General features: G+C 32.2%; 1 protein-coding gene across 3 annotated transcripts in view; it reads right to left on the reverse strand.

The window, feature by feature from the left end:
• The window catches only part of LOC134725937 (calcium/calmodulin-dependent protein kinase type II delta chain-like), a 76193-nt gene that overhangs the window by 43878 nt on the left and 5091 nt on the right, over window positions 1–27224 (reverse strand). For all 3 annotated transcript variants that reach the window (XM_063590238.1, XM_063590239.1, XM_063590237.1), the window contains exons 2-6: window positions 26490–26584; window positions 21561–21620; window positions 15321–15375; window positions 14838–14903; window positions 12295–12367 (exon numbers count right to left, since the gene is read on the reverse strand). In XM_063590238.1, the coding sequence (XP_063446308.1) occupies window positions 12295–12367; window positions 14838–14903; window positions 15321–15375; window positions 21561–21620; window positions 26490–26584 (349 nt within the window). The remainder of the gene's footprint in view (window positions 1–12294; window positions 12368–14837; window positions 14904–15320; window positions 15376–21560; window positions 21621–26489; window positions 26585–27224) is intronic.

The following is a 27224-nucleotide window of genomic DNA, read 5'->3' on the forward strand; positions in this document are numbered from 1 at the left end:
AAAGATTATTTTAATTTATCAGTTGGTAGTAAAAAGTGAATATACATTGTATATTGTATATATAACAAAGATTTAAGTTGATTCTGGACAAAGAAAGATAACTCCAAATAAAAAAATTCTTACAATTAGATATTTCTTGCTTACTATTCTGGACAAAGAAAGATAACTCTAATTAAAAACAAAATTGCTATTTCACAATATTTTGCAATAAGATATTTCTTGCCATTGCGCAATACTGTGCAATTGAAAAGACTTGCTATTGCACAAAACTTAATATAATAATTTTAGATCCTGATTTGAACCAACTTGAAAACTGGGCCCATAATCAAAAATCTAAGTACATGTTTGGATTCAGCATATCAAAGAACCCCAAGATTACAATTTTTGTTAAAATCAAACTAAGTTTAATTTTGGACCCTTTAGACTTTAATGTAGACCAATTTGAAAACAAGACCAAAAATGAGGATAAAATTGAGAATGGAAATGGGGAATGTGTCAAAGAGACAACAACCCGACCAAAATAAAAAAAACACAACAGCAGAAGGTCACCAACAGGTCTTCAATGTAGCAAGAAATTCCCGCACCCGGAGGCGTCCTTCAGCTGGCCCCTAAACAAATATATACTAGTTCAGTGATAATGAACGCCATACTAATTTCCAAATTGTACACAAGAAACTAAAATTTAAATAATACAAGACTAACAAAGGCCAGAGGCTCCTGACTTGGGACAGGCGCAAAAATGCGGCGGGGTTAAACATGTTTGTGATAGCAATATACGACGAAAATTTTTTCAAAATTTGCGGTCGTATAAAAAGCAACAAGAAGCTATTTAGCGACAAGAATACATTTTGTTATCACATACATTAAAATATTTTTTAGGATTATATTGAAAGATGAAGAAATAAAAAAAAATTCGATGAAGAGATTGTGTACTTTTTATTATCATATTGATAGATGTAGAAATTAAACATGTGTAAGAGCAAAGGAAATGTAAACGCTATAAAATGAAAATAAAAACAGATTTGTCACCTTCCTTTTGAAGGATTTAATAAAACAAAAAAATGAAATATTATTTCCTTCCTAACTGTACAATTAATTTTTCCTGATAGGACCAACATTAGCTGTGGCTTCACTCTAAGGTAATACACAATTAAGAGCAACAAATGAGATTAACTAGGTGCGTGTCCTTTGTTTTATTGCAACAATAACATCATCCATTAACACCTTCATCAATTACACGCACCAGAATATAAAATTATTGTACCGAATAGTGAACACCTGTTGAAAACTCAAGATTGTCATCAGTTTCCTTTAATCTTCAATCTATATGCATAAACATGATAAATATTGTTAAATGAGACAATACACTAAATAAAATGATGAAAAATATTCACATTTTAATTATGTTTTCCTCTTGTTTGATTTCAGTTCTTAATTTGTATTTCACAATTTGTGTATGAATTTTCTGGACAATTATGCACAAATAATGCATTTTGCAAGTTAATTATATATTGTACAAAAATGGTTTTAAAAACAAATAAAAAGACAAAATATACTTCCTGTGATACCTTATAAAATATCATGTAAATAAATGTAGCAACTGAATTAGATTTACAAGTTTCATTTTTCCCCCCTATCAAAATTAACTTTCCTGTCGTTGAAATTGTTTTCTTTTGCATATTTTTTAAATATTTATTTCGAATAAGTAATATAAATAAAAAAATGTTTTCTTGTCGCTATATAGTTTCTTGTTGCTAATATTATTCTTCTTGTCGCTTCTTGACGCTTTTTGTCTCTACAATTCTTTTTGTCTCTAATTAGTGAGACCATGCATGGACATTAATACATAAACAAACCGCGACTTGCGATTTGGAACAAGAACGTTTATTAAATGATATGATGAATGGTTCTCCATTTCTTTATGAGAGTACAGTATCAAATATCAGTTTCATAACGGTAAAATATAGAAATACTCCACTTCAGTTCTTGTGACAGAAATAGAATTATCGATCGGCTTTCAGAGAACTCTCGCAAGTTATCAAAATTTGGGAATTCCCTCTGACGTGTTTCTAAATTTATAAAAACACTAAATATAAATACTGTTTAATTCTGATTTTCCGTATTGTTAAAAACACGCATATAAGTCAAGGAAAATATCATACATGAAGATTATGAGTAAAACATTACAGGAAAGTTGTTTATGTTCAATTGTTTTGCTTGTTTTTACCTTTTAAAGCAAGACAATCATAAGAATCTGAGATGTTGCCGAATGTTTAGAATAAAACGAATGACGTGAGGGAGTGTGTCATAGGGTCAATGGTAAAAGTCTACAGATTGCTTGACAGCAATCGTATCCCAAAAAGGGGGGGTCCTAACCCAGGACAAAGGGGGGGTTTAATTACATGTCCCCATTCAAATACATTGATCGTCCAAAAAAAAGGGGGGGTTCCAACCCCCGGAACCCCCCCCCCCCCCTCTGGATCCGCGCCTGAATGCAGTGCAACTAGTCACAGAAAAACATGAAATAATTGCATTACTCATAAAATTTTCTCTATCCCATTAGCATAGCAAAATCTGTAAAAGTTGGGAGATAAATATAAAATGATCCTGACATTTTAATAGCAGCTGTGAAATTGACCTTTTTCAAAAAAACTAAACTCAATGGGACAATATCAACAAATTTGGTAGAATTCAGAAGATAACATCAGAAAACTAAAAATCTACCTAAATTCAAAAGAAGTATTTTTCTTGACATGGGGCAATACCAAGCCAAAGTTAGTAAAGACAGCTCAAAACTATTTTGTCTGGAAACTAAAATGGTGATGTCCAACAACATTCATCAGATCATAAGCTGATTTTGACTTTGAACTAAACAAATAGTTATGAATTGTAATCTTTCACAACTTAAATTCTGGCTGACGTTCAGACATAGGAATCATGGAAATAGTTAATAACTAGTGACAATCCTTTAAGTTGTGAAGGTCCTAGTTATTCCCCAATAGAGGACGTGACTTTATTATCACATTAACTTGAAAATTAACACTTACATATATTTAGACTCTTTAGAATCGTTATATATGGAAAATGACAATCAATTGTTCTCACTATTTAAATAATATAAAGTTTACCACACTCAAAGCCGTGTGATTGTATAATTGAACTTTTTTCAAAACTTAACACATTGTTATATTCTAAGAAATGTGATAATTGTATCGTGACTTCACAACTCGTCATCTGACATAGAAATCTGACAAGAAATGAAAGTATAAACACTGCTTAATTGTGTTTAGCATGAAAAGAATGCTATTCTACTGTTACTAATCTGTAGTAATATATCTATAAAGTAACCGTCACAATGCATTCTAAGCTATCTTATATCTTCTGCGATCTGTAGCAATGTGTAGCTCATGTCAAGTTAATAGCCATTCATTACATCTCAATGTAGTGATTCATTTTAGTCAACATAAGATTGGTTATTCCATTGATAAATCTCTATATTTACAACAACACAAATCACAAATAATTGTAAAGAACAGAGTTCCAATGTCTCCAGCTGTGCATAAATTTTTTATTTTCCAAGGAGCATAACTCTTTAAAATAAAATGCTTCGCTGGTCGCAGCCTGATACAACTGCAGAGGTTGAACCCTGAACAGTTGGGACAAATTTGGACACAATATTCAAGATTGATACTGTCTGAGTTTGAATTGTGATCAAATTTTTGACATAACATAGGTTTTTGACACAAAATAAATCTGGTCAAATATTTTACAAACTTTCTTCTTGAAACTTTAAAAAAATTGGAAATTGGAAAAAATTGGAAAAAAAATTATGAATTCCTTCATAAAAAATTGTAAACGAAAATACCCCTCCCTCCCCAAACTTATTGAAACCCCCTTCTTAGAGTAATAACACCAAAACTCAATCCCAGCCTTTCCTTTGTAATACGGAACGTTGTAGTATAACTACAGAGAGGTTCATACACTTACAGAAGTTATTGTCTTGAAACTAGATAAATGCTCGTTTTTGGACCTTAATTTTCAAACTGTTAGCCCAATAACCCTCCAATTGAATCCCAACTTTCTACTTGTGGTATTAAAAATTGTGGTACAGTTTCAGAGGAAATGGAAATATTTGGAACAATCACCCCAAAACTCAACCCCAGCCCAAAGGACCCCTCCCTCCTTTTGTGGAAAAAAATTTGATGCTTTTATAGGAAATCACTGAAGCATGACTAGAACGGACCCCGTTAGGTCAGTCAGTAGGCGCTCTTATAAAACAGTTTTGGATCAGTCACTGAATATTGGAATAATAAGACTTGCATTCTGGTATCTGACAGATATATCAGTATGTAGCTTTACCCCAAAGCACAACAGATATTCACTCATTTTTAACCATTCTCCAAAAATTGCAATAAAAAAAGCATGCAATATTTTCCTTATTTACAGTATGGGGAAAGAAAAAGATCCTTATAAATGCCAACTCCCTTATGGACATCACAATTTCTTAGCGTATCTACACGAGCAAATACATTTGTCTTAATAAATTATTGTTACACCAAACAAACTTCAAACTTCATAAAATCCATCATTTAATAGTGAGCTAGCACCTTGACTAAGATGAGGAATTATACTAATGGATAGACAGACAATTCAATTATCATTCAACAGCCCCCTGTGAATAAAGAAAAGCGTTTAATATCACTTTATCTCTTCCTGAAAAATGAAGTTTGTGATATTAAAAAATATGATTTACAAATATTCAATTCACCAGCTGGATATTATTCTGTGTGTATGGATAGGTAATTGTCTACCATTATAAATTAATAGACATTGACCAAAGAATGATAAAGTTATAACCTAATCACTTGGGTATTGGATTATTTCATCAAATTTCTAATGTGTACTTGCTTATTGATCTATTTCCCACAATGCTTCAGGCTTTATACCCTACAATACAATTACCAGCACAAATAATAATGGTAAAATTATACAACGCAACAATGATTCTGATAAATGTTCAAAAATAAACTTGACCATACAGTTCTTTTAGAAGTATTTTCCAACAAGAAAGTGTCTGACCGATCTTTATTTGCTCCAACTCACAACTCAGCACAGTCAAGCTACTGAGGAAAGAGTGTCTTTAATTGCTCCAACTCACAACTCAGCACAGTCAAGCTACTGAGGAAAGAGCAATCGAAATATGTGCTGGACTAACCTATGGACAGACAAGGTCCCCAACTCACAACTCAGCACAGTCAAGCTAATGAGGAAAGAGTGGTCTAAATATGGGCTAGACTAACCTACAGACAGACAAGGTGAAGGCAATATCCTCCAATTCTAGAGCAGCAGTATATGTACTAATTGGAGAAGAGATTCTTTTTAAAAATTGCTTGGTTTCAACCTTTATAGTTCTATAACTGAAAAGGATCAAATTCAAAATGTTAATAGTGTCAATGGAATCTAGCATTACCTAAACACTTGTTAATGATTCATTAAAGCATACAGTAATTATTGTTTGATGTTCTTTTAATGACGCCATTATATCAAAATATGTCCCGTCTTTTTCTGTGCATAAAAAATTATGTAAGCCTAGGACTTATAGACTAATTAAACTGACAAACCCTTCATATGTAATGATAGTGAGACTATAAGATTTGTATATTTTGATTACTGATTTCATGTGATGAAACCCTACTGATTGTCACATGTCTACTAATGGATTATTGTAATGCAGCTATGGAAAGTATGCTTCAGTTAACGTCATAAATCTTACTTCTCTCCTGTATCCAAGCAATTACTAGGGGTCTTGAAAGATACTAAATGTTCATGTGTTTGGTACAAGTATGAAATATCTATACAATATTTAATTTTAGAATTTCTCTAAAAGAATGTATTAAAATAAAGTGAAATCTAATGAAGTTAATTTTCAATAGATCTTTAATGTAAATTTCACCATACTGCATTTACAAATATGATTTGATTGCATTATTCCGGGTTAAACAGTGTCTGTACATCTTCTAAAAATCCATGCCATTTCCTGAAGTTTCCTTCCTGACTCAAGTAATATTAGCCTTTCTTATTCCTGTTAGAGAGGAAGACATTCATTGCAGAGAAAATGTTTGTATTTGTTATATTCAATACTACAATATAACTGGTAACCTCACAATCAATAATGGTTTTCTCACTACAGAAAATGTGCAAGTCAGTGTTGTAAAGGTTGGAGGTATTATTCTAAACATCAGGAAATTTAATTTCCCCTCTTTATAGCTGCTTTAACCATGTTTTTTTTGGATTAATTCAATCTTCTTATCTTTCCTTAGAAACATTTTCCATCAAATATGAGTTATTAATATTGATCATTATGAAAGAAAATCTATAATGACCAAAAACCCAAATTTTCTGTCTATTGTAGCTCTTTAGATCTGATCTTTGTTAAGCTATCACAACAAAAAGACAGACCTCTCCCAAACATACACATCATCCAAACTTTTGTAAGGTCTGAATTGTTTAAGGAGAAAATTGTATGGTAATAGCCAAACAGACTATTAGACATTACCATTAGATCAAGGGTTTAAAAAGTTAACGAACAAAACAAATTACAATGACAAACTCCCTCTCAGAGAGATAAAGCTTCTCCAGTATGACCCCTTCTCCTGAGATAATCTATCAGTACATGATAAAAAATACTTTTCATGCTTTTTGAGATGCATAACATATTAAAGCAGTTTTGTTTATAGTGTAATCTGTAATAGACACCTGCCCCTCTTGTATTTAAATGTGAGAGGAGGGGCAAATCTTCGTTCAAAACTCTCTTTCCATGTTTATTTTCTGGTCTGGGTAAACATTCCTTTATAGGCCAGCTGAAGGACGCCTCCCAGTGCTGGAATTTCTCGCTACATTGAAGACCTGTTGGTGACCTTCTGCTGTTGATTTTTCTATGCTCAGGTTATTGTCTCTTTGATACATTCCCCATATCCATTCTCAATTTTATTGAAATGTATATTTTGAAATATCAAACAGAGGTAGATTTAGGGGGAGGCCCTCGGGGCTCAGGCCCAACCCCCCTTTTAAGGAGAAAAAATTATTGTTTTTTTAGAGAATCACTGAAGCCTGACGAGAGCGGGACCCTCTTAAGGCAGCCAGTGGGCCCCCACTTATTATTATTTCTGGATCCACCACTGCCAAATATATATATCTGGCAATATCCATATTGGTTTTAACCAGTATAAATGAAGCCTAATATATCTTGGAGCAGTTGTGAATCAAGACTCCCAGATATTTTACAATAATTAATCCAAAAACATTTGTCACAATTAGTGTCATGTATTCAGTCTGGCAGAATTTCATTTATTGATTTTCATCATTTTTATCAACAAAGTGAAAGATAATGATTAGGAAAATGGCCAGATCAAAAGATTAATTAGATGGCTACATAATTATCGTGTGTTTATATGGAATTATAATGGCACAATTCAAATAGAATTAGAATTCTTCCTGTAATCTTGATTATCAAAAGTTTGATGAATTGTGGACTTAAAAAAAGAGGCAGATGAAAACATCAGGGAGACAGAAACCTAAAAAACACAATAAAGCCAGATGTCATCCCATGGCTTTGAATGGCAAGAACCAACTTGGTCACATTTCTCTAAATCAGGGCCTCATTCCTGATGACTAATAATCTTCTTCTGGTATTCAAATATCTCAGTACTTATTTACATTTGTTCATATGTCAATGCAACTGAACTAGTATATATTTGTTTAGGGGCCAGCTGAAGGACGCCCCCGGGTGCTGGAATTTCTCGCTTCTTTGAAGACCTGTTGGTGACCTTCTGCTGTTGTTTTTTTCTTTGGTCGGGTTGTTGTCTCTTTGACACATTCCCCATTTCCATTCTCAATTTTAAGTTTTCAGGCTCAATAATCATATGTCAATGCAAGTTTTCTGCTCAAAAATCATATGTCAATTCAAGTTTTCAGGCTCAAAAATCATATGTCAACCCAAGTTTGCAGGCTCAAAAATCATACGTCAACCCAAGTTTGCAGGCTCAAAAATGAATCTATCATACATTAAAGGACTTGTTTATTTTGCTGTGATTGAATATCTAATTCGCAACGAATAGTAATTTTATTTCCAACAATGCTCTGTAGTCAATGTATACTTATTTTTGCATTTAAACAGAAAGCCACTACGGTACCATTTCCCATCAGGCCCGTAGTCAGGAATTTCCAAAGGGGGGTTATTTGGACTCACGAACTCAACTTTAACAGTCACCATTCAAAAATAGAACATTGACTTTAACAGTGCTTATTTGTTTTCAAGGGGTGGTTCGTCTGAACCCCCCATGGCTATGGGTATGACCACTTTAACTTCAAGTTGCATTTTGAAAGATTGTTGATGTTTCACACTTTAGATTATTTTTTGACAAACAGACAAATTGTTTGATGTTTATCATTCCTACTATGGTGACTTTATCATTCCTACTATGGTGACTTTATCATTCCTACTATGGTGACTTTATTTGTCATTACTACTATGGTGACTTTATTTGTCATTACTACTATGGTGACTTTATTTGTCATTACTACTATGGTGACTTTATTTGTCATTACTACTATGGTGACTTTATTTGTCATTACTACTATGGTGACTTTATTTGTCATTACTACTATGGTGACTTTATTTGGCAGTGTTAACTGAGCAGTAGTTCAGATCAATTACAGGAAAATGTCACACATAGGAAAGAGATTGGGTGGAATTAAACTGGGTCAGTTCTTCTGATAGATTCTGTGAGAAAATGAAACTGAAAAGAGGTTAAAAAGTACCATTAATCAAGAATAAATAATACTGAATTGATTGGCAATTGAAATGAGTTAAACATTCCATTAACAACTGCAAAGTCCCACAGAAGAGTAGTAATCAGTCTTATTAGCTAGGTTTTAAAAAATGTATTTTTTTGCAATCGTTTAACGATTGTTTGAGATATTTCTAGGTTGAAATATAAATAACAGTTTTGAAAATTTTGACATTTGACCATAAATGGCATCAAATGCATTCATATATAAAGAAATATTAAATATTCAACAACACATTATGTACATACATAACTTAATATCATTAATATCTATATATCTGGGTTATTGCACAGCTGTTTCTCAAAGCCATCAGCATAGTTTGGAAAACAAACCCACTGCATAATTAATGAAATAGCCAGACACATAACACAATATGAGTTATGAATCATTAACACTTCTAGGGTTTATGTAAACATTGTTCTTATTGTGAAATTTTAGTATATGTTATTGATATTGGCAGCTTCAAACTTTCTCAAAATTCTATCACAATCGTAGCAAAGTTAGGAAAAACTACCACTTCAAATTTAAAGATAGATGAGAATGTGTTTGCCCTAATTGCTTCTAAATATCCCACTAAGAAGAAAATATGCATCTGAAGCATGAAAATTGCACATTACACATAAGATAGAACATCTGATATAAAAGGCAATATTCGATTGAAACATCCAATTCATTCAATTCTGCATAAGGATGCTATTTCAGGAAAGATTAAAATTGTTCTAATAATACAAATATCGTAACAGTAACTTTGATTTAAAGTTGCAAGTAGAAACATAAATTATAGAGAGGTACTGTAAATTCAGAAATTAATGCGATGTTTTTATTTTTGCGAAAACTGCAACAGGGTTATAAAATTTAATCTAGCATTTTCAATTTTTTTATCAGAATTAAACAGGACTTTTCTTAATATCGCAAAAATTGAAATCGTATTTTATTCTCAAATTATGAAATCCCAACAATAAATGCATGCAATAATTTCTGAATTTACAGAAACCAAAATGTCAACTTTTTATTAATGTGACCCCGATCAAGAAGGGAGACAGGCTGTGTACCCTTTAAGAACTTTTTAGTTTACCAGCCAACATTGTCCATTTATTTGACAATGTGCAGTATTTCTTTTTTTCTTACTAAAAATTCCAAGCAAATCAAGAACCACAGAAAATTTTATTAGTAGCAACTCCTTTATATTGAATGCAAATCTAATGGTAAACAAATGATCTTCCTATAACTTCATTACAGACATACAAAGAATGTTAATAGTACTGCCTCATTGATTATATGTAAACATATCACTTGAATTTGTGCATTTCATTGTCAATATCATTCTATGAATAATTTAATTTCATCTTTGCTATAAAACTGTATTACGTTTCTGGATGTTAATCGTAGTACACTGACATCAAACCGTCAAACCTTGTGCCATCCTAGAATTACTCTACTGCCTATAATCAATATTGGTGGCACGTTAATATGCAATTTCCTAAGGGTGCGATTTCTTGTGAGATACAGGTCATGTAAATCTCACATATTATGCAATGATCAAAGCGTTCTGTCAACGAGATCTAAAGAGCAAATCTACAACTAGTATTTAATGTGGACTTCTATTACTGATGGATATAAAACACAGCTTTTCTAAGATTTCATTTATTCTATTACTACATTTAACAAGGGTATTGATCTCTACAAAAGCAGTTGACAGTGTTTTGTTTTACAAATAATTCATAACACTGAACAGATTTTCTGTGATAGGCAAACATCATGAAGGAAGTTATACTTCCTTTTTCGTTATACTTCCTATTTCAGCAATGAATTAGAAGCAGTAAAGATCTTATCCTGTAACTGACAATCCAATAAATTACCAAAAATGTCCTTGAACTAATTATATTGTTTATAGATACTTGTCCTTGACATTTATGACTGGGTAGATACATGTATGAACAATTTCTATTCTTTGACCATGTGCTTTACCTTAAGATCTATCGTCAAGTAATAATGATTATTGTTGTTAGCTTAAGATCTAGTGGAAAATAAGTTATAAGCAAATGATAGAAATATCTGTTGAATGTTGTTTTACTACTGCCAGGCTACCTACAACATTTACCCATTTCATTTTAAACAAATATCATTAAGGATTTAAAACTTAACAAATGCTATTTTAAAAACAACAATCTCAATATACCAGCAGACTCAACTTACAAGGTGAAGGTCAATATAATTTCTGATAACCAGCTGTAAACCTGATATAGCTCTTATTCATAGAACGTAGATACAAGTTTATAGAAATAGTTCTGGCAGTACATGTATATTCAAAATAGACATAGAGCTGGCATTATATTCACTGAGATTACAGACATGATATCTCTAATTGTGTCTTTCCAGACAGAATGTGACCAACTTAGAATAACAAATGGAAAATGTAACATACTGACATACAAATGCCACACCCTAGTTTCTTGATCGTGACGTTTTGATGTTCAACATAAATCCCAAAGTCTCTGGAAATAGCTTAGGTATAACTCGGCTTATATCATTCTGGAATCTCTTGATATATAATCAACAAATTCATCTTCTATTTTTTGGTTTCTAAAATGAATTCACTCATAATTTTATTAAATTTCTTTCAATAGTCATGATGAATGGTAAATTTCACTCCATTTTAAAAATCATATAGGGGGTGGGCTAAATCTAAAATCTATTCATGTTGTAATGTTACACTACTATTTCAGGTAAGGGTGGAGGTTCCCGCCTGTAATAGAGGTTAGGGTGAAGGTTGGCTTATGTTAAAAACATTAAAACATTCGCACCTGTCCTAAGTCAGGAACATGTTGTTCATTTGTTGTTTGTTGATGCGGTTCATAAGTGTTTCTCATTTCTTGTTTTTTATATAGATTAGACTGTTGGCTTTCCTGTTTGAATTAATTTAATTCCTTGCTATTCAGTGTGACCCAAGGCTCCATCTGGATGCTCATACTTTGACCTATATTTGTATACTTTTCACAACATTATGACTTGGATAGACAGTTGCTTTGTTGGCACCCATACCACATCATTTTGGTTCTTTAAATTGTGTATATAGGAAAACAGATTGACGAACAGGCCATTAAGATTAACATGTTTCTATCAAATTATGTTTGGGAGAGGAAGGGGCTTCCAAAAAACATCTCCATCACAATCAACACATTTCTTTTACCAATTTTGCATGCATCAAATGGACATACAGACATAATTGACACAAGATCCACATCCCATTTGAAAATATCTGCCTACCCTCCCCAATAATTTTAATGGGATAGTCCTTACATGTTACAAGTTTGTTGTATGTGATATAAACAATTGGGTTTACATTAGGTACACATTATTCACAAAATTTTAAAGGAAAAAATACTGACATGGGTTCTTTATGGGTTACAACATGTAAAAGACAAAAAAGGACATGTGACTTACCTTTAAATCTCGATGAACGATTCCATGTTCGTGACAATAGTTAACACTCTCTAAAATTTGCTGCATGCAGTGACTGAAATAACAAGTTACCAGACTACAATGTTACAATAGCTCAATAGCTGAAAAAGGCCATGCGGCCTAATCTATCTTCAGCTTGTACACCATAACTTATCTTTTAACTCATAACACATTCATATAAGTCAAAATCTATTTTATCATCTCTCAAAATTACATTTAAAATATTTTCAAAATTTCATTCAATGTTCTGCAAATGCTTTTTGTGTCCCATGAATATGTTATGAGATAAAACACAAGCTAAACATAAGAATGATGATTTGTACACTAGGTTAGGCACATTCATTTGTTAATTGCCATATGATTTCTTAATCCTTATTGATTGTTAGATCCCAATTTACCTATCATGTATGTACAGTTAATTAAAATCTGTTTTAAAAACAACAACATCATGGCTGCAGCCTAAGACCAAAATGCCTATCTAGAATCTGAGTTCATGAAATAATGTCTTATTTAACCAAACCATTAACTTATCAAATCCCTAATCATCAATTATCTACAAAAGAAGTTTTTTTTTAATATCAAAGGAGAATAAAAGAACCATTTTTAGCTTCAATCATTCAAGTTTCACTCAAGCTAGCAAAAAATGCCATACAGCAAAACAGCCTACACAGTTAAGCTTTGCAAATAAGTGCTGTAGAAATTTACGTCTGACAACAAACTTGTAACTATTTATAATTTTGGTGATGGGCTATTAGAAAAATCCTACATTTAAGTCTTCATTTAATATGGGACTTTTTTCTTTTATTTTATAATTTAGCCTTTAATTAATTTACGTAATTTAAGCCTAACCACTCATGAAATATTGATTTTATTATTAATTGTTACTAAATAACAGAAAAAAATACCTGCGTCAACATGATTTCCATCAATAGTATTATAGATAAAGTGAGGATTATTTGTGTAAAGGAAATATCAATTACTATTGTATCATACGGCAATTCCTAAAACTTCTATTTTAAACAATTTATCTTTATATTTACAACTTCATGTAGGAAAGTGACAAAATCTTTTATAGAATCTGAATCAATTTCTTTTAATTATGTCCACTGTTTTTATATCAAAATCGTGACGGAAGTAAATGAATATAAACAGAATTCATACATAAATTTTCTGATATTCGGTGATATTGACTTGATATAAAATAGCCTTTATTTGTAGTCTGCATATATCTTTATCACAATGTAGTATTTTAGCTAAAAAATATTATTAACTGATTTTATTTTTATTTTTCAAGGCTTACTCATATCATTAAAAGCTTGATAATAAAAAGATTTGTAACCAACATTTTTAAAACAAAAGAACTGTATATATATAGATTAATGTATATTCAAACTGTTTCTGGCACTAAGTACCTTTATTAATATTGTTTTTTGTCTAAATAAAGTCTGATATTGTACTATGTACCAGACCTTGTTATTGAATCATCACACTGATTGTGTTTTAAGGGGAAATTTGCATGTATTTGGGTTTTTTTGTCAATTTTTTGGAGCTTAGCTATGTCGTCACTACCGCAAAACCCTTAATCGTTAAGCTTTAAGAAATCATATGACTACAGTATCTCTGGCCAGCGGGGGACATGCAACAAGAACTGGACGGCAGACCCACCTTTAAATCTCGGTGTATAACATAATTATGATGACAATGGTTTACACCTTCTAAGATTTGTTGAATGCAGTGACTGAAATGATCAAGTTTACATATTATTCTGAATGGATTAATTTATGATAGTAAAATTCCAGAAATCTCTAATTTCTTCAGTAGTGTATACAGCCGTTCTGAAACAAAATTCATGCATATTGAGGGAGAAAAAAAATTTAAATCAGAATCTTAATTCAAAACCCTCTCACACTGCAAGTAAGAATATTTTTGCAGTTATGAAATATGTATTCCTTTAACCAGTAGTATTCTTCTTAACATAAAATTTTGGCTCAAGTTGCCATGAAACTAATGATGAAAGTATCATATATATTTTTGTTAAACTATCATTTTATAGTTATACAAACTATCATTTTATAGTTATACAAACTATTATTTTATAGTTATACAAACTATCATTTTATAGTTATACATGTAGTTAAGAAATACACCAAGAATTAGACACCAATGAATGAAAGACTGTGCTTTTACCTGGTGTATTGACTTGTGCAAAAGCACATGTGTTTAAATCTTTTTCCAGAAACTCTTAAGAAAACTAATTGAAGTAAGATTCTTTTACCTTTTGAAACTAAATTCCTTATAAATATCATTTTTGAAACTTATTTTCTATAGCATACACTCTTTAAACACATGTACACATTTTTGAAATATAAAAATGAAGAGATATGGTATGATTGCTAACTACAGGAATGAAATTTGTGTGTGTGTGAAGAAACTGCTTTTAAATGGAAATATTCTAATGCTTGAACAATGACTATGCATCATTAAGCTTTATAGTAGATACATGTATGTGTGTGAAATAAATATACCTGGCATCTGCTTCACTATAAAATTCTCTAGCAACTATATCTTCAAATAATTCACCACCAGTTACCCTAAAAAGAAAATATAACTTTATTAACAAACATGAAAAAGTTATATCTAGTCTTTAGTGTTTGAGAATTGGTTTTCTTTGTCACTTTGTTCTACTTTTTGAAACAATTTAATGATCAGTTGTAAGTTGGATCATGTCTGAAGATCTATATGAACCAATAATTTACTATTACTTCTTATTGGTATCTGGAAGATGGTAAGTAAAATGGAAGTTATAAATCAGGATTGAGTGGAGAATGTTTAATTTTATTCAGTCGAAAAAAATAAATTGTCACTATTATGTAAACTTATTTGTCATTTATTATGGTTATTTACATATATTTATATTTAGACATGATAGACAAGCAATGTGTGTACACACATAGTACATGTACATCATTTTTTCTTCTATAATTTATCAAAAAAAACAATATACTTACAAATCAAAAACTAAATAATGACTACCTTCATCTTGTATACTGTCATGTAATCGTACTGCAATTAGAAAAATAAGTTTGAACACTCAATTTAAAATGTCCATACATTAGATTTTACATTACCAGATTTTAACAAAACAACATGGAGGGGGTTGGTTTAATGGTAGAGCCCCCAAGATTAATTCTAATATTTATTGAGATTTGTGTGATTTTTAATTAATTAATTAATTCTAGACTTAGATATGTAACCCTTGGTAAGCATAAAACTAATGAAAGCTTTACTCAAAGTAATTCTGAAAGCATTATTAAAATAGAAGAATGTTGTTCTATATAATAATAATAATAAGATGTGGTATATATGATTGCCAACAATGATAAGCTCCAAAGTTAAAATGAAGTGGATGTAAGCAATGTACATTCAAACTAAACATGTGACAAAAAATATTGCAGACAAACTGAAATCTATATCTGAGTTAGAGACTAATCTACTCTGTATTCTTTATTGGAATTACTAAGATTAGACTAATCCCTGTTGTATCCTTTACTCAAATTACTTAAGTAAAAATAAACTTATCTAAAAATATATAAAATTCTAATAATTCTGCACAGAAATCTTGACACATTAGTTATTTCACAACTAAACACCCTAGACAACTTCAATTTGAGTAAAAGTTGATGAGGGCAGTGTAACCAACTCACAGTCACTTTATTCTATATCATTTTACACTAGCTTTCTGCCAATATCTTATTTCTATTTTCTGTGCGTCATTTTGGTCTCTTGTGGACAGTTGCCTCATTGACAATCATACCACATCTTCTTTTTTATATACTCTTGGCCACGGTGTTACATATTGTCTCAGAAACAAAATTGGTTAAAACTCTCTAGGCAAAGTTTTTCATCTTAATTAGCCACAACTAGGCCATCAAATATTGAGCAAAATCTCTCATTCCACCATAAGTTCACTTTCAAGATTCTGTCGTATCATGGAATATTGTTATACCATGTAAGTTCTTAATCTCTTCATGTCTTTTGGTTAATTTTGTCATTGAGTTGTTGTCTCAGTAGCTTTGACCACCTCCCCAATCTTTTAGTAATACATAATTGTACCACTAGAAGAGAAGGAACCACTTATTAACACTCAGAGGTAGATTTAAAGGGGCAGGTGTCCCAGACCCCACATTATTTAGGGGATCACTGAAGAACGAATGGAGCGGTCCCCCTCTTAAGCAGTTACTGAGTCAATAAGCCCTCACTTATGGAAATTCTGGATCCACCACTGCACTAATCTGTTGTTTCACCAATAATAACCACTTTTTAAATATTTTTATTTAACTCAATTTTATTTTTTGTTTTGTACAACATTTGTGTTATCAGTCTGTATTTATGTATTTTTCTGTTTGGAATGGGGTCCCCTAATTTTCAATTTTTAATTCCTGGCTGCTGCTTTGACATATTAAATTTTTCCATTAAAAAATTGCTTTTCCGTTTTTCCTCCGTGCAACTTAATACTCAAAGATTCCAGGTATCATTGAGATCTTCCAAATCAAGTACTTAAAAGCAATAATGGAATAGAATAAAACACACACATATCCTCAAAGCATGATATGGCAATTATCAGAAGAAATGGATTAAATCAACAGAATAAAAGCTTTCCTGGTTTCTGACTGAAAACTCATCACAACCAGATCAGTTTACTACATGCATCTCCACTACACAAACATTAAACTTGTGACCTTAAAATTTGTTTAAATAAACAAACATTTGTTCATCTATGGGTAATCATTAAAATGTTGGAGGACAGTTTTTCTATAACATATCCCGTTTCCTTACTTTGTTCTAATATTGAATACTACAGAACAAATTGGAATAAATAATTCATCCGATTTTTTCTAGGTAAACAATGCAGTGTAATCCAACTTTAAATACCATTGATCGTCGCTAAGTCATTAATGTGATAGCCATTATCAAGCATTCAATAAATGAAGTGAAGCTATATCATCTGTCCATTGTCCTGTGATCTTTAATAGATCAGACAACATTAAGTAGTATATACACATTGATTATGTATGGACTTGACATGTTATATGTCAGTGGTGTAGCCTGACTAAATGTGTACCAGTGGCTTCGACTAAAGTATGTGTCAGTGGACTGTGTAAACAGCAAAAGTAAATGTCAGAATTGTCACCTAGATAGTGTCAGTGGTGTAGCCTGCATAAGTATGTGTCAGTGCAGGTGTAGCCTAACTAAATGTGTATCAGTGGCGTAGACTAAAGTATGTGTCAGTGGACTGTGTAAACAGCAAAAGTATATGTCAGAATTGTCACCTAGATAGTGTCAGTGGTGTAGCCTGCATAAGTATGTGTCAGTGCAGGTGTAGCCTGACTAAATAAGTACCAGTGGCTTCGACTAAAGTATGTGTCAGTGGACTGTGTAAACAGCAAAAGTATATGTCAGAATTGCCACCTAGATAGTGTCAGTGGTGTAGCCTGGATGAGTATGTGTCAGCTGTGTAACTGTGATGAGTATGTGTCAGAAGTGTAACCTTGATGAGTATGTGTCAGTGGAGACATCTGGAAATGTATGTGTCAGTGGTGACACCTGGATAAGTGTGTTTCAGTGGATAAGTGTGTGTCAGTGGTGTAACCTTGATGAGTATGTGTCAGTGGTGACACCTGGAAATGTATGTGTCAGTGGAGACATCTGGATAGGTATGTGTCAGTGGTGACACCTGGATAAGTGTGTTTCAGTGGATAAGTGTGTGTCAGTGGTGACACCTGGAAATGTATGTGTCAGTGGAGACATCTGGAAATTTATGTGTCAGTGGTGACACCTGGATAAGTTGTCAGTGGTGTAACCTTGATGGATATGTGTCAGTGGAGACATCTGGATAGGTATGTGTCAGTCGTGACTCCTGGATGAGTGTGTGTCAGTGGTGTAACCTTGATGAGTATGTGTCAGTGGAGACATCTGGATAGGTATTTGTCAGTGCTGACACCTAGATAAGTGAGCGTCAGTGGTGTAACCTTGATGGATATGTGTCAGTTAAGACATCTGGATAGGTATGTGTCAGTGGTGACACCTGGATAAGTGTGTGTCAGTGGTGTAACCTTGATGAGTATGTGTCAGTGGAGACATCTTGATAGGTATGTGTCAGTGGTGACACCTGGATAATTGTGTTTCAGTGGATAAGTGTGTCAGTGGTGTAACCTTGATGAATATGTGTCAGTGGTGAAGCCTGAACAAGTATATATCATTGGCATCATAGACTGAATAGGGATGTGTCAGTGGCATATCATGTGTCATTTGTCTCACCTGAATAGGGATGTGTCAGTGGCATATCATGTATCATTTGTCTCACCTGAATAGGGATGTGTCAGTGGCATATCATGTATCATTTGTCTCACTTGAATAGGGATGTGTCAGTGGCATATCATGAATCATTTGTCTCACTTGAATAGGGATGTGTCAGTGGCATATCATGTATCATTTGTCCACCTGAATAGGGATGTGTCAGTGGCATATCATGTATCATTTGTCTCATTTGAATAGGGATGTGTCAGTGGCATATCATGTATCATTTGTCTCACTTGAATAGGGATGTGTCAGTGGCATATCATGAATCATTTGTCTCACTTGAATAGGGATGTGTCAGTTGCATATCATGTGTCATTTGTCTCACCTGAATAGGGATGTGTCATTGGCATAACATAAATCATTTGTCTCATTTGAATAGGGATGTGTCAGTGGCATATCATGTATCATTTGTCTCACCTGAATAGGGATGTGTCAGTGGCATATCATGTATCATTTGTCTCACCTGAATAGGGATGTGTCAGTGGCTTATCATGTATCATTTGTCTCACTTGAATAGGGATGTGTCAGTGGCATAACATGAATCATTTGTCTCACCTGAATAGGGATGTGTCAGTGGCATATCATGTATCATTTGTCTCACTTGAATAGGGATGTGTCAGTGGCATATCATGTGTCATTTGTCCACCTGAATAGGGATGTGTCAGTGGCATGTCATGTATCATTTGTCTCATTTGAATAGGGATGTGTCAGTGGCATATCATGTGTCATTTGTCCACCTGAATAGGGATGTGTCAGTGGCATATCATGTATCATTTGTCTCACTTGAATAGGGATGTGTCAGTGGCATATCATGTGTCATTTGTCCACCTGAATAGGGATGTGTCAGTGGCATATCATGTATCATTTGTCTCATTTGAATAGGGATGTGTCAGTGGCATATCATGTGTCATTTGTCCACCTGAATAGGGATGTGTCAGTGGCATATCATGTATCATTTGTCTCACTTGAATAGGGATGTGTCAGTTGCATATCATGTGTCATTTGTCTCACCTGAATAGGGATGTGTCATTGGCATAACATAAATCATTTGTCTCATTTGAATAGGGATGTGTCAGTGGCATATTATGTATCATTTGTCTCACCTGAATAGGGATGTGTCAGTGGCATAGCATGTATCATTTGTCTCACCTGAATAGGGATGTGTCAGTGGCTTATCATGTATCATTTGTCTCACTTGAATAGGGATGTGTCAGTGGCATAACATGAATCATTTGTCTCACCTGAATAGGGATGTGTCAGTGGCATATCATGTATCATTTGTCTCACTTGAATAGGGATGTGTCAGTGGCATATCATGTGTCATTTGTCCACCTGAATAGGGATGTGTCAGTGGCATATCATGTATCATTTGTCTCATTTGAATAGGGATGTGTCAGTGGCATATCATGTGTCATTTGTCCACCTGAATAGGGATGTGTCAGTGGCATATCATGTGTCATTTGTCCACCTGAATAGGGATGTGTCAGTGGCATATCATGTATCATTTGTCTCACTTGAATAGGGATGTGTCAGTGGCATATCATGTATCATTTGTCTCACCTGAATAGGGATGTGTCAGTGGCATATCATGTATCATTTGTCTCACCTGAATAGGGATGTGTCAGTGGCATATCATGTGTCATTTGTCTCACTTGAATAGGGATGTGTCAGTGGCATAACATGTGTCATTTGTCTCACCTGAATAGGGATGTGTCAGTGGCATATCATGTATCATTTGTCTCACTTGAATAGGGATGTGTCAGAGGCATATCATGTATCATTTGTCTCACTTGAATAGGGATGTGTCAGTGGCATAACATGAATCATTTGTCTCATTTGAATAGGGATGTGTCAGAGGCATATCATGTATCATTTGTCTCACTTGAATAGGGATGTGTCATTGGCATAACATGAATCATTTGTCTCACTTGAATAGGGATGTGTCATTGGCATAACATGAATCATTTGTCTCACTTGAATAGGGATGTGTCAGTGGCATATCATGTATCATTAGTCTCACCTGGATAAGTGTGTGCCAGTAGTGTAGAATGATAAGTAGCATGTTAGTGTTGACATTTTCATTTCTTGCATTCGGTTGCTCTTTTCTTACTCAATATTAAATAGATTAAATATTCAATGTGACAGTTTAATTCAAATTTTGGATGTGCATGCTGTTGTTTATAATCTTGAGAAACAGATTATAATATAGGAAACATCTGGCACAGTTTTAAAAAGATATAATTTTTACTGTTTCAGCAATACAGCTTATGTTGTTAACATGACCAACATTTGACAGTTTTTAGTCATACATATTATTTCATGAATGTTACATTGCATTAATTTTCCATCGCAAATACTTATACATGTGTAACATTTAAAATGCCAAAATATTGGTATAATCACCATTTCCTACAGCATAATTTAGATACTATAGATACCTTGCTTTGCTTACATACATATATAGATTCATTATGATTGTAGTTACTTTACATCCAGTGGCAAATATTTCATGCATGTTCTGCAAATTTAACATTGCTACAGGTTACTTAAGGACACCATAAAATTGCTGCAAGGGTTCATAACTACGGACAGAGGCACTCTCTCAATACAAGAGGCTTCAGATTTAGTGTCCCCATTTCTGATAAGCATGGTTACAAAATTAAACATACCACAGTTGAAGCAACTGCACATCTGTTATTTCAAACAAAGAAAGCCTCCTAACTTCTGCAAGATCTATTATTGTCTATAACATAATCGTATAGAGATATAAAAACTAGCAACCTGTGCTGCATCTAAGTTATATCAAAGATGCCCATGGTACTACCAATATTGTTTCCTATACAATTCAAAATATAATAATCAATGTAAAGTTTACAATTTATACAGACCTATATTAGGATGTTTTAATAATCTACATATTCTAGCTTCTCTTTCTAATTTTTGGTGATCTGAAAAAAATAAATAATACAAATTAAAGAACCTAATTAATAGAGCTTTAATGTTAACATACAATGTATTGGTTTTTAATTTCATTCATTCTTGAGCAGCATCAGTATTATACATTTCTACAGGAGTTCCTCTTTCTACAAAATTATTCTATACAACATGTACATTTGATTTTCATAGATTCTGTAATGCAAAGCTTTATAATTTAAGCTAGTGATGAGAAAATCTCACTTGGTCCATGTCTTATGACATAGAGGCTAGAAACTAAAGGTAACCTAAGCTTACTTGTATATATTTAAAAAATACCCCAATAAAAATAGGTTAATAGTTAATTAAACTATTTAAAGCGGGATGGTAAGAACTATAAGTAATATAAGTGGAATGCACAATAATCACTGAGATAACTTTATGGTTGAGAATCCTACTTTTATGTAATACAGATAACAAAAGAACTATATTGATACTTCTATTATAGACGATGCCAAAGTAAACAATGAAGATGATGACACCAGCTGTTTACTATAGTCAATCTGTCAAAACATAATCAACATTTTAGTAACTGTAGCCTTGACTTAACTTTCTGACAATAATCAAATTCTTATGCTTTACCTACACACTGTAAGCAATGCATCCACTGACATTTCAGAGGAAAGAATGGATTATCAATAAGAGTTTTTATTTTAAAAACATCTGATTCAAGAATGAAACAAGTACAAACTGGGTCAAATGTTTAACCCCCCTCCCCAAACCACCACCAAAAAAAGAATTTAGTATCATTCAAAACATGCATACATGTATATTATATATTTTTTGGCAAATGGGTCTTGTAACATACACAGGCCTCACAAGTTCATTTAGTCATGATGTTAGAGCCATCTGACAATGTGGTCAGGATAGTCAACATATCATATTGGTCACAGATTTTAAATAAGTCTCATAGGTAGTCTTCTTAACTCTAACTAGGAAAGACCACACAAAATGTAACAGTTACTAACTTATCATGGGTCCTTGTAAATCTAAGATCTATCTACATGTATACAATAATTTCAATACATTAATACAAGAGGCGTTGAGACTCTATGAAATTTATATTTATCAATTGTTATGGTTATAACTAAGTAATAAAATAGGGGAAGCATTCCTTCAAACAATATAAAGAAAATTATAAAATGACACACCCTCCCACACATTTACTATCAAACATTATTTAATAACCTTATTATACAATTCAGGTCAAGTAAGTAGGAGTACTTTAATAGAAGAGTCCCATGATTATCATTTTTTAACATGTTTGAAATTTTATATACACACCCAAGAATTCAAATCTTAAAAAATAACCTTTTTATTTTTTAATAAATTTATTTGAAATAAAACCGACGTTCCAGTTTTTGTCTGAAAGACTGCCCATTATTTAAACATGATCTACATGCATTCCTCAATTAATATGATACTCTAATGAAATGGATGTCTGTGTAAACAATCTTAGAAATGTATTTAAAATATAAACGAAAAGTTTTAAGTGCACAAATAAGACAATTTCAAAAGGAAACAGGGTTCATTATGTAACCAATATATTTGTGAATGTCAGTTTAATATACATTGTACACATAGATTGACATTTGTACATAGATTTACTATACCCTAAACTTTTTCTAGAAGAATATTGCAAGATTTTATTGGTTTATTTTGATTTACAAATCTCAAAAAGTTTTTATGTATAATATGCATGTATGTCTCCTGATTATTCTCCATGAACAAATATACATGTATCATACAAACTAAAAATTAAAGTAAATTATAAACAAATTTGTTGCATCCAAGACCTTACTAGGGTTTCTATAATAAGTCCTAACATAATTCAAATCTTGGCAATAATTAGTTGAATAAATGTGTCTTCAAATACCATTTAACAACCATTTCTTGTAATTCTTAATACAGGCACTTTACAACAGCACCTGTCCCCTTCCTTTATATTATACTTTGTATTTAATAATTTTTAAAGGGTTAATTATAACTCAGATGGAAATCAAAGACTTATCATTGATGTTTGCTGTTAAATCTATTCACATCTTGTATAGACTGTTAGTACTTAATATTGTAAGGATACCGTTTCGATAACTATCTTATTTACTGTACATATACCCAATATCCCTTTCTGTTCATAATCATTTTATACATGAGACAAACAATGTTTTGGTGACAGGACTTTATTATTGAATTGGATCTATGAGTAATAAGAGCAAAGACTTTTCACCTCAAAGCAAAGTAATATATCCTGGTTGGCTAACATGTATTCCTCTCCACTGCTACTTTCTGAACTAGCAGACTTAAATTTTAGATCAGTGTTTTTAATATAAGACAGGATTCTTATTCACAACAGAAAACAGGTTCCAGTCCTATATTTTCATTTAATTTGTCATTGTATATCAATCAGCCATCCATCATGTCCATCATCATCATCATTAAATGTATCCCATGTTCTGCATTTATTATGCTTTATTCTTAAATTAGGTCCAAATCCTTTAAAACCCTCATTCTAAATAAACTCATCATAGATACCAGGACTAAATTTTAGATATACGCCAGACGCGTGTTTCGTCTACAAAAGACTCATCAGTGACGCTTGAATCCCAAAAAGATGAAAAAAAGCCAAATAGAGTACGAAGTTGAAGAGCATTGAGATCCAAAATTCCTTAAAGTGTTGCCAAATACAGCTAAGGTAATATATGCCTGAGGTAGAAAAGCCTTAGTATTTTAAAAATTCTAAATTTTGTTAACAGTTTATTTATAAATATAACAATATTATTGATAATTCATGTCAGCACAAAATTTATATTATTGTAAGCTATCATTTTGAATCAACCACAACATCATGGTGTAAATTAGATAAAACCCTCATCTGGTTTAAGCTCTCAGGCTAACACCCTCAGGGGTATGTCTAACACTTACTTAGCATATACATGTGTAGTAACTGGTATTCAAAATCACTTATTGATATTATCGACAGGTCAGGTAGTGCAATGATAATAGGAACAGTAATTAACCAACTGTTATTGGTTTACAATGTAATTAATGATAACAATTAATAACATGTATCATCCTGTTTGATTTGGAGATTATTTGGTAATGGTTGTCCAATGGAGATACTTTATTGTAACTGTAGTGTATATCAACCAGATGTTTACTGCTATCCCTTACAATAATCACTTTCAATCAATACATTTTAAATTAGAACAATACTATAGCAAAATTCCTGAAATTTACAGGTGAAATTTTAATGGTTCAACGATCTTAGTTCTAAGGCCTTTACATATAATTGTGACATTTATTGAGGTGGTTGGACACTTAAATTTGTAAATGATAATTCACAATTTTTTTTGAAAGACACTAATAAAATGTGTACACAATCAAAGTTAGATTAAAACATACTTCTTTTGCTGTAAATCACAGGCTAAACAAAAATGAGGAAAAAAATCAATAAAAATATTCCTCTTGATACTATCTTTTGATTGTAAGAGACGTCTGTCCAAGTTTGGTAAAAATCCAGCATAGTTTATTATTCTAATAAATGCTTTAAAAACTTTAACTGCAGACTTTACACGTATGTAAGGTTAACTGGAAGAAAATCTTAGTCCATTTATAAGTAAAATACGGAAAAAGTGGATTTGTTTTTTTTACAAAATTTACTTCTGGATACTATCTTATGATCATAAACAAGCTTCTGTTCAAGTTTGGTAGAAATTAAGTACAGTTTAAGAAAGTTATTAAAATTTAAAAAACTTTAACCACAGAGTGAATATTTGTGGACGCCCCCGCCCCCGCCGCCGACGGAATGTAGGATCGCTTAGTCTCGCTTTTTCGACTAAAGTCGAAGGCTCGACAAAAACCAAAGTAAAAATTAAAATCTTTTCCTATTGTTGGGGCATTAAAACTGCTTTGATTAAATGACAGAAATGTTAAATGGTGGCTTTGTCGGCCATTGCTGCTGTCAGTGTGAAAGTATTAGTTAACTATTTATACTAAGTTTATTTATCAATACATTACAGAAAAAATTAAAATAATTAAAGTTTTTTTGTTCAGATGTTTAGTTATTTCTTGTTTTTAAAAAGCTCTGTCCAAGTTTTATGACTTTCAAAGAAGCTCTAACAAAGTTAATGATAAATAAATACATGTAATGATAACTTTAAATAAAAAAAAAAAATCACAGACTACTGTAAATTCAGAAACTACTGCGAGGTTTTTATTAATGCTAATAATGCGAATGGATAGATTATAATCGCAATAATAAGAAATCACATTCTGATAACTTAAAAATAGATCTGTATACAGACATTTTTTAAATCACAATAATCAAACTCTCATTTTTGTTCGTTATTGAAAAATCATAAAAACAAATGCATGTAATAGTTTTGAATTTACAGTAAAATTATCTTTTGACATCATAGGAGATGACTGAATGTATCAATGTCATGTCTAGCAGGTTCTATAAAATTAGGGTAGCCATTATCACTTATCACTGTTTTAGTATTTTGTTGAACTGCAGCAATCTTTTGTCACTACAGCTGGACACTGCCAGGTGACAGCTATTAATATATATACACTTTGGAAAAACCAAAAACCTATACAGGGCTTTATGTCATTGATGAAATTATTATATATAATATGCACATTAGTTTATACATACTAATTTAAAGCAGGTTTTGTAGATACATTTAGCTACATTGTAGTTACACTGAACAAAAAGTGCAACTCTATGATATGATAGACTTCAAAGCAAGGCAAATTAAATAGTAAAAGAACAAATTACATAATAAAAGAACAAATTACATAGTAAAAGAACAAATTACATAGTAAAAGAACAAATTACATACCTCTAGCTGATAATTTTTTTGTGTTTATTATTTTTGCTGCAAATTCTAATAGTGAGTTTTTCTGTATACATCTTCTAACCACAGAAAATGCTCCTCTGCAAAAGAAAAAGTGTCAACAATAAGACAGGTATTATTGTTATTAATTACAATGTAAGGACTTAGACCCCGTTCACACTAGGACATTTTTATCGATTTAAACTAGACCGGTTCACTTTAGATCGGTTTAAGGGCTAATGTGAACGCTTTGAATCGATCTTCAATCGGTCTAAACTATAACACCAAAAGAGGTAGTTTAGTTTGAATCGATCTAAAGTAAACTGATCTTATTTTAAATGTGAACGCAGAGATCGGTTTAAACTAACTAGTACGAATAAATCGAAAATAACATATGCGCATGTATAGAGGCAAATCTATCTTACAGGTTCGTTGTTTAACCCATATTTCTCTGTTAAAAGACCTCTAAATCAAACTAAAAACATGTTGTCTTCGCCGTCATTGCAGAAACCGTAGTATTTCCGGAGTCGTGTTGTAACTGCTTTGCTCCAGTTATTTTTTTTTGAAAATTAGTCAAAATTAAAGAAAACTGCATGAACACCGGAATCAAAATTTTAACTTGTGATTCAAGAGAAACTATAACTTTATCCATTTTGTGTGTCTATCATTGTATCAGCACATGAATTTGATAAATCAGTTCTATTTATACACAATGTTTACAGTTTTAGGGGTAAAAATGTT

The sequence above is a fragment of the Mytilus trossulus genome, chromosome 7 (assembly GCF_036588685.1).
Source record: "Mytilus trossulus isolate FHL-02 chromosome 7, PNRI_Mtr1.1.1.hap1, whole genome shotgun sequence".
Taxonomy (NCBI): Eukaryota; Metazoa; Mollusca; class Bivalvia; order Mytilida; family Mytilidae; genus Mytilus; species Mytilus trossulus.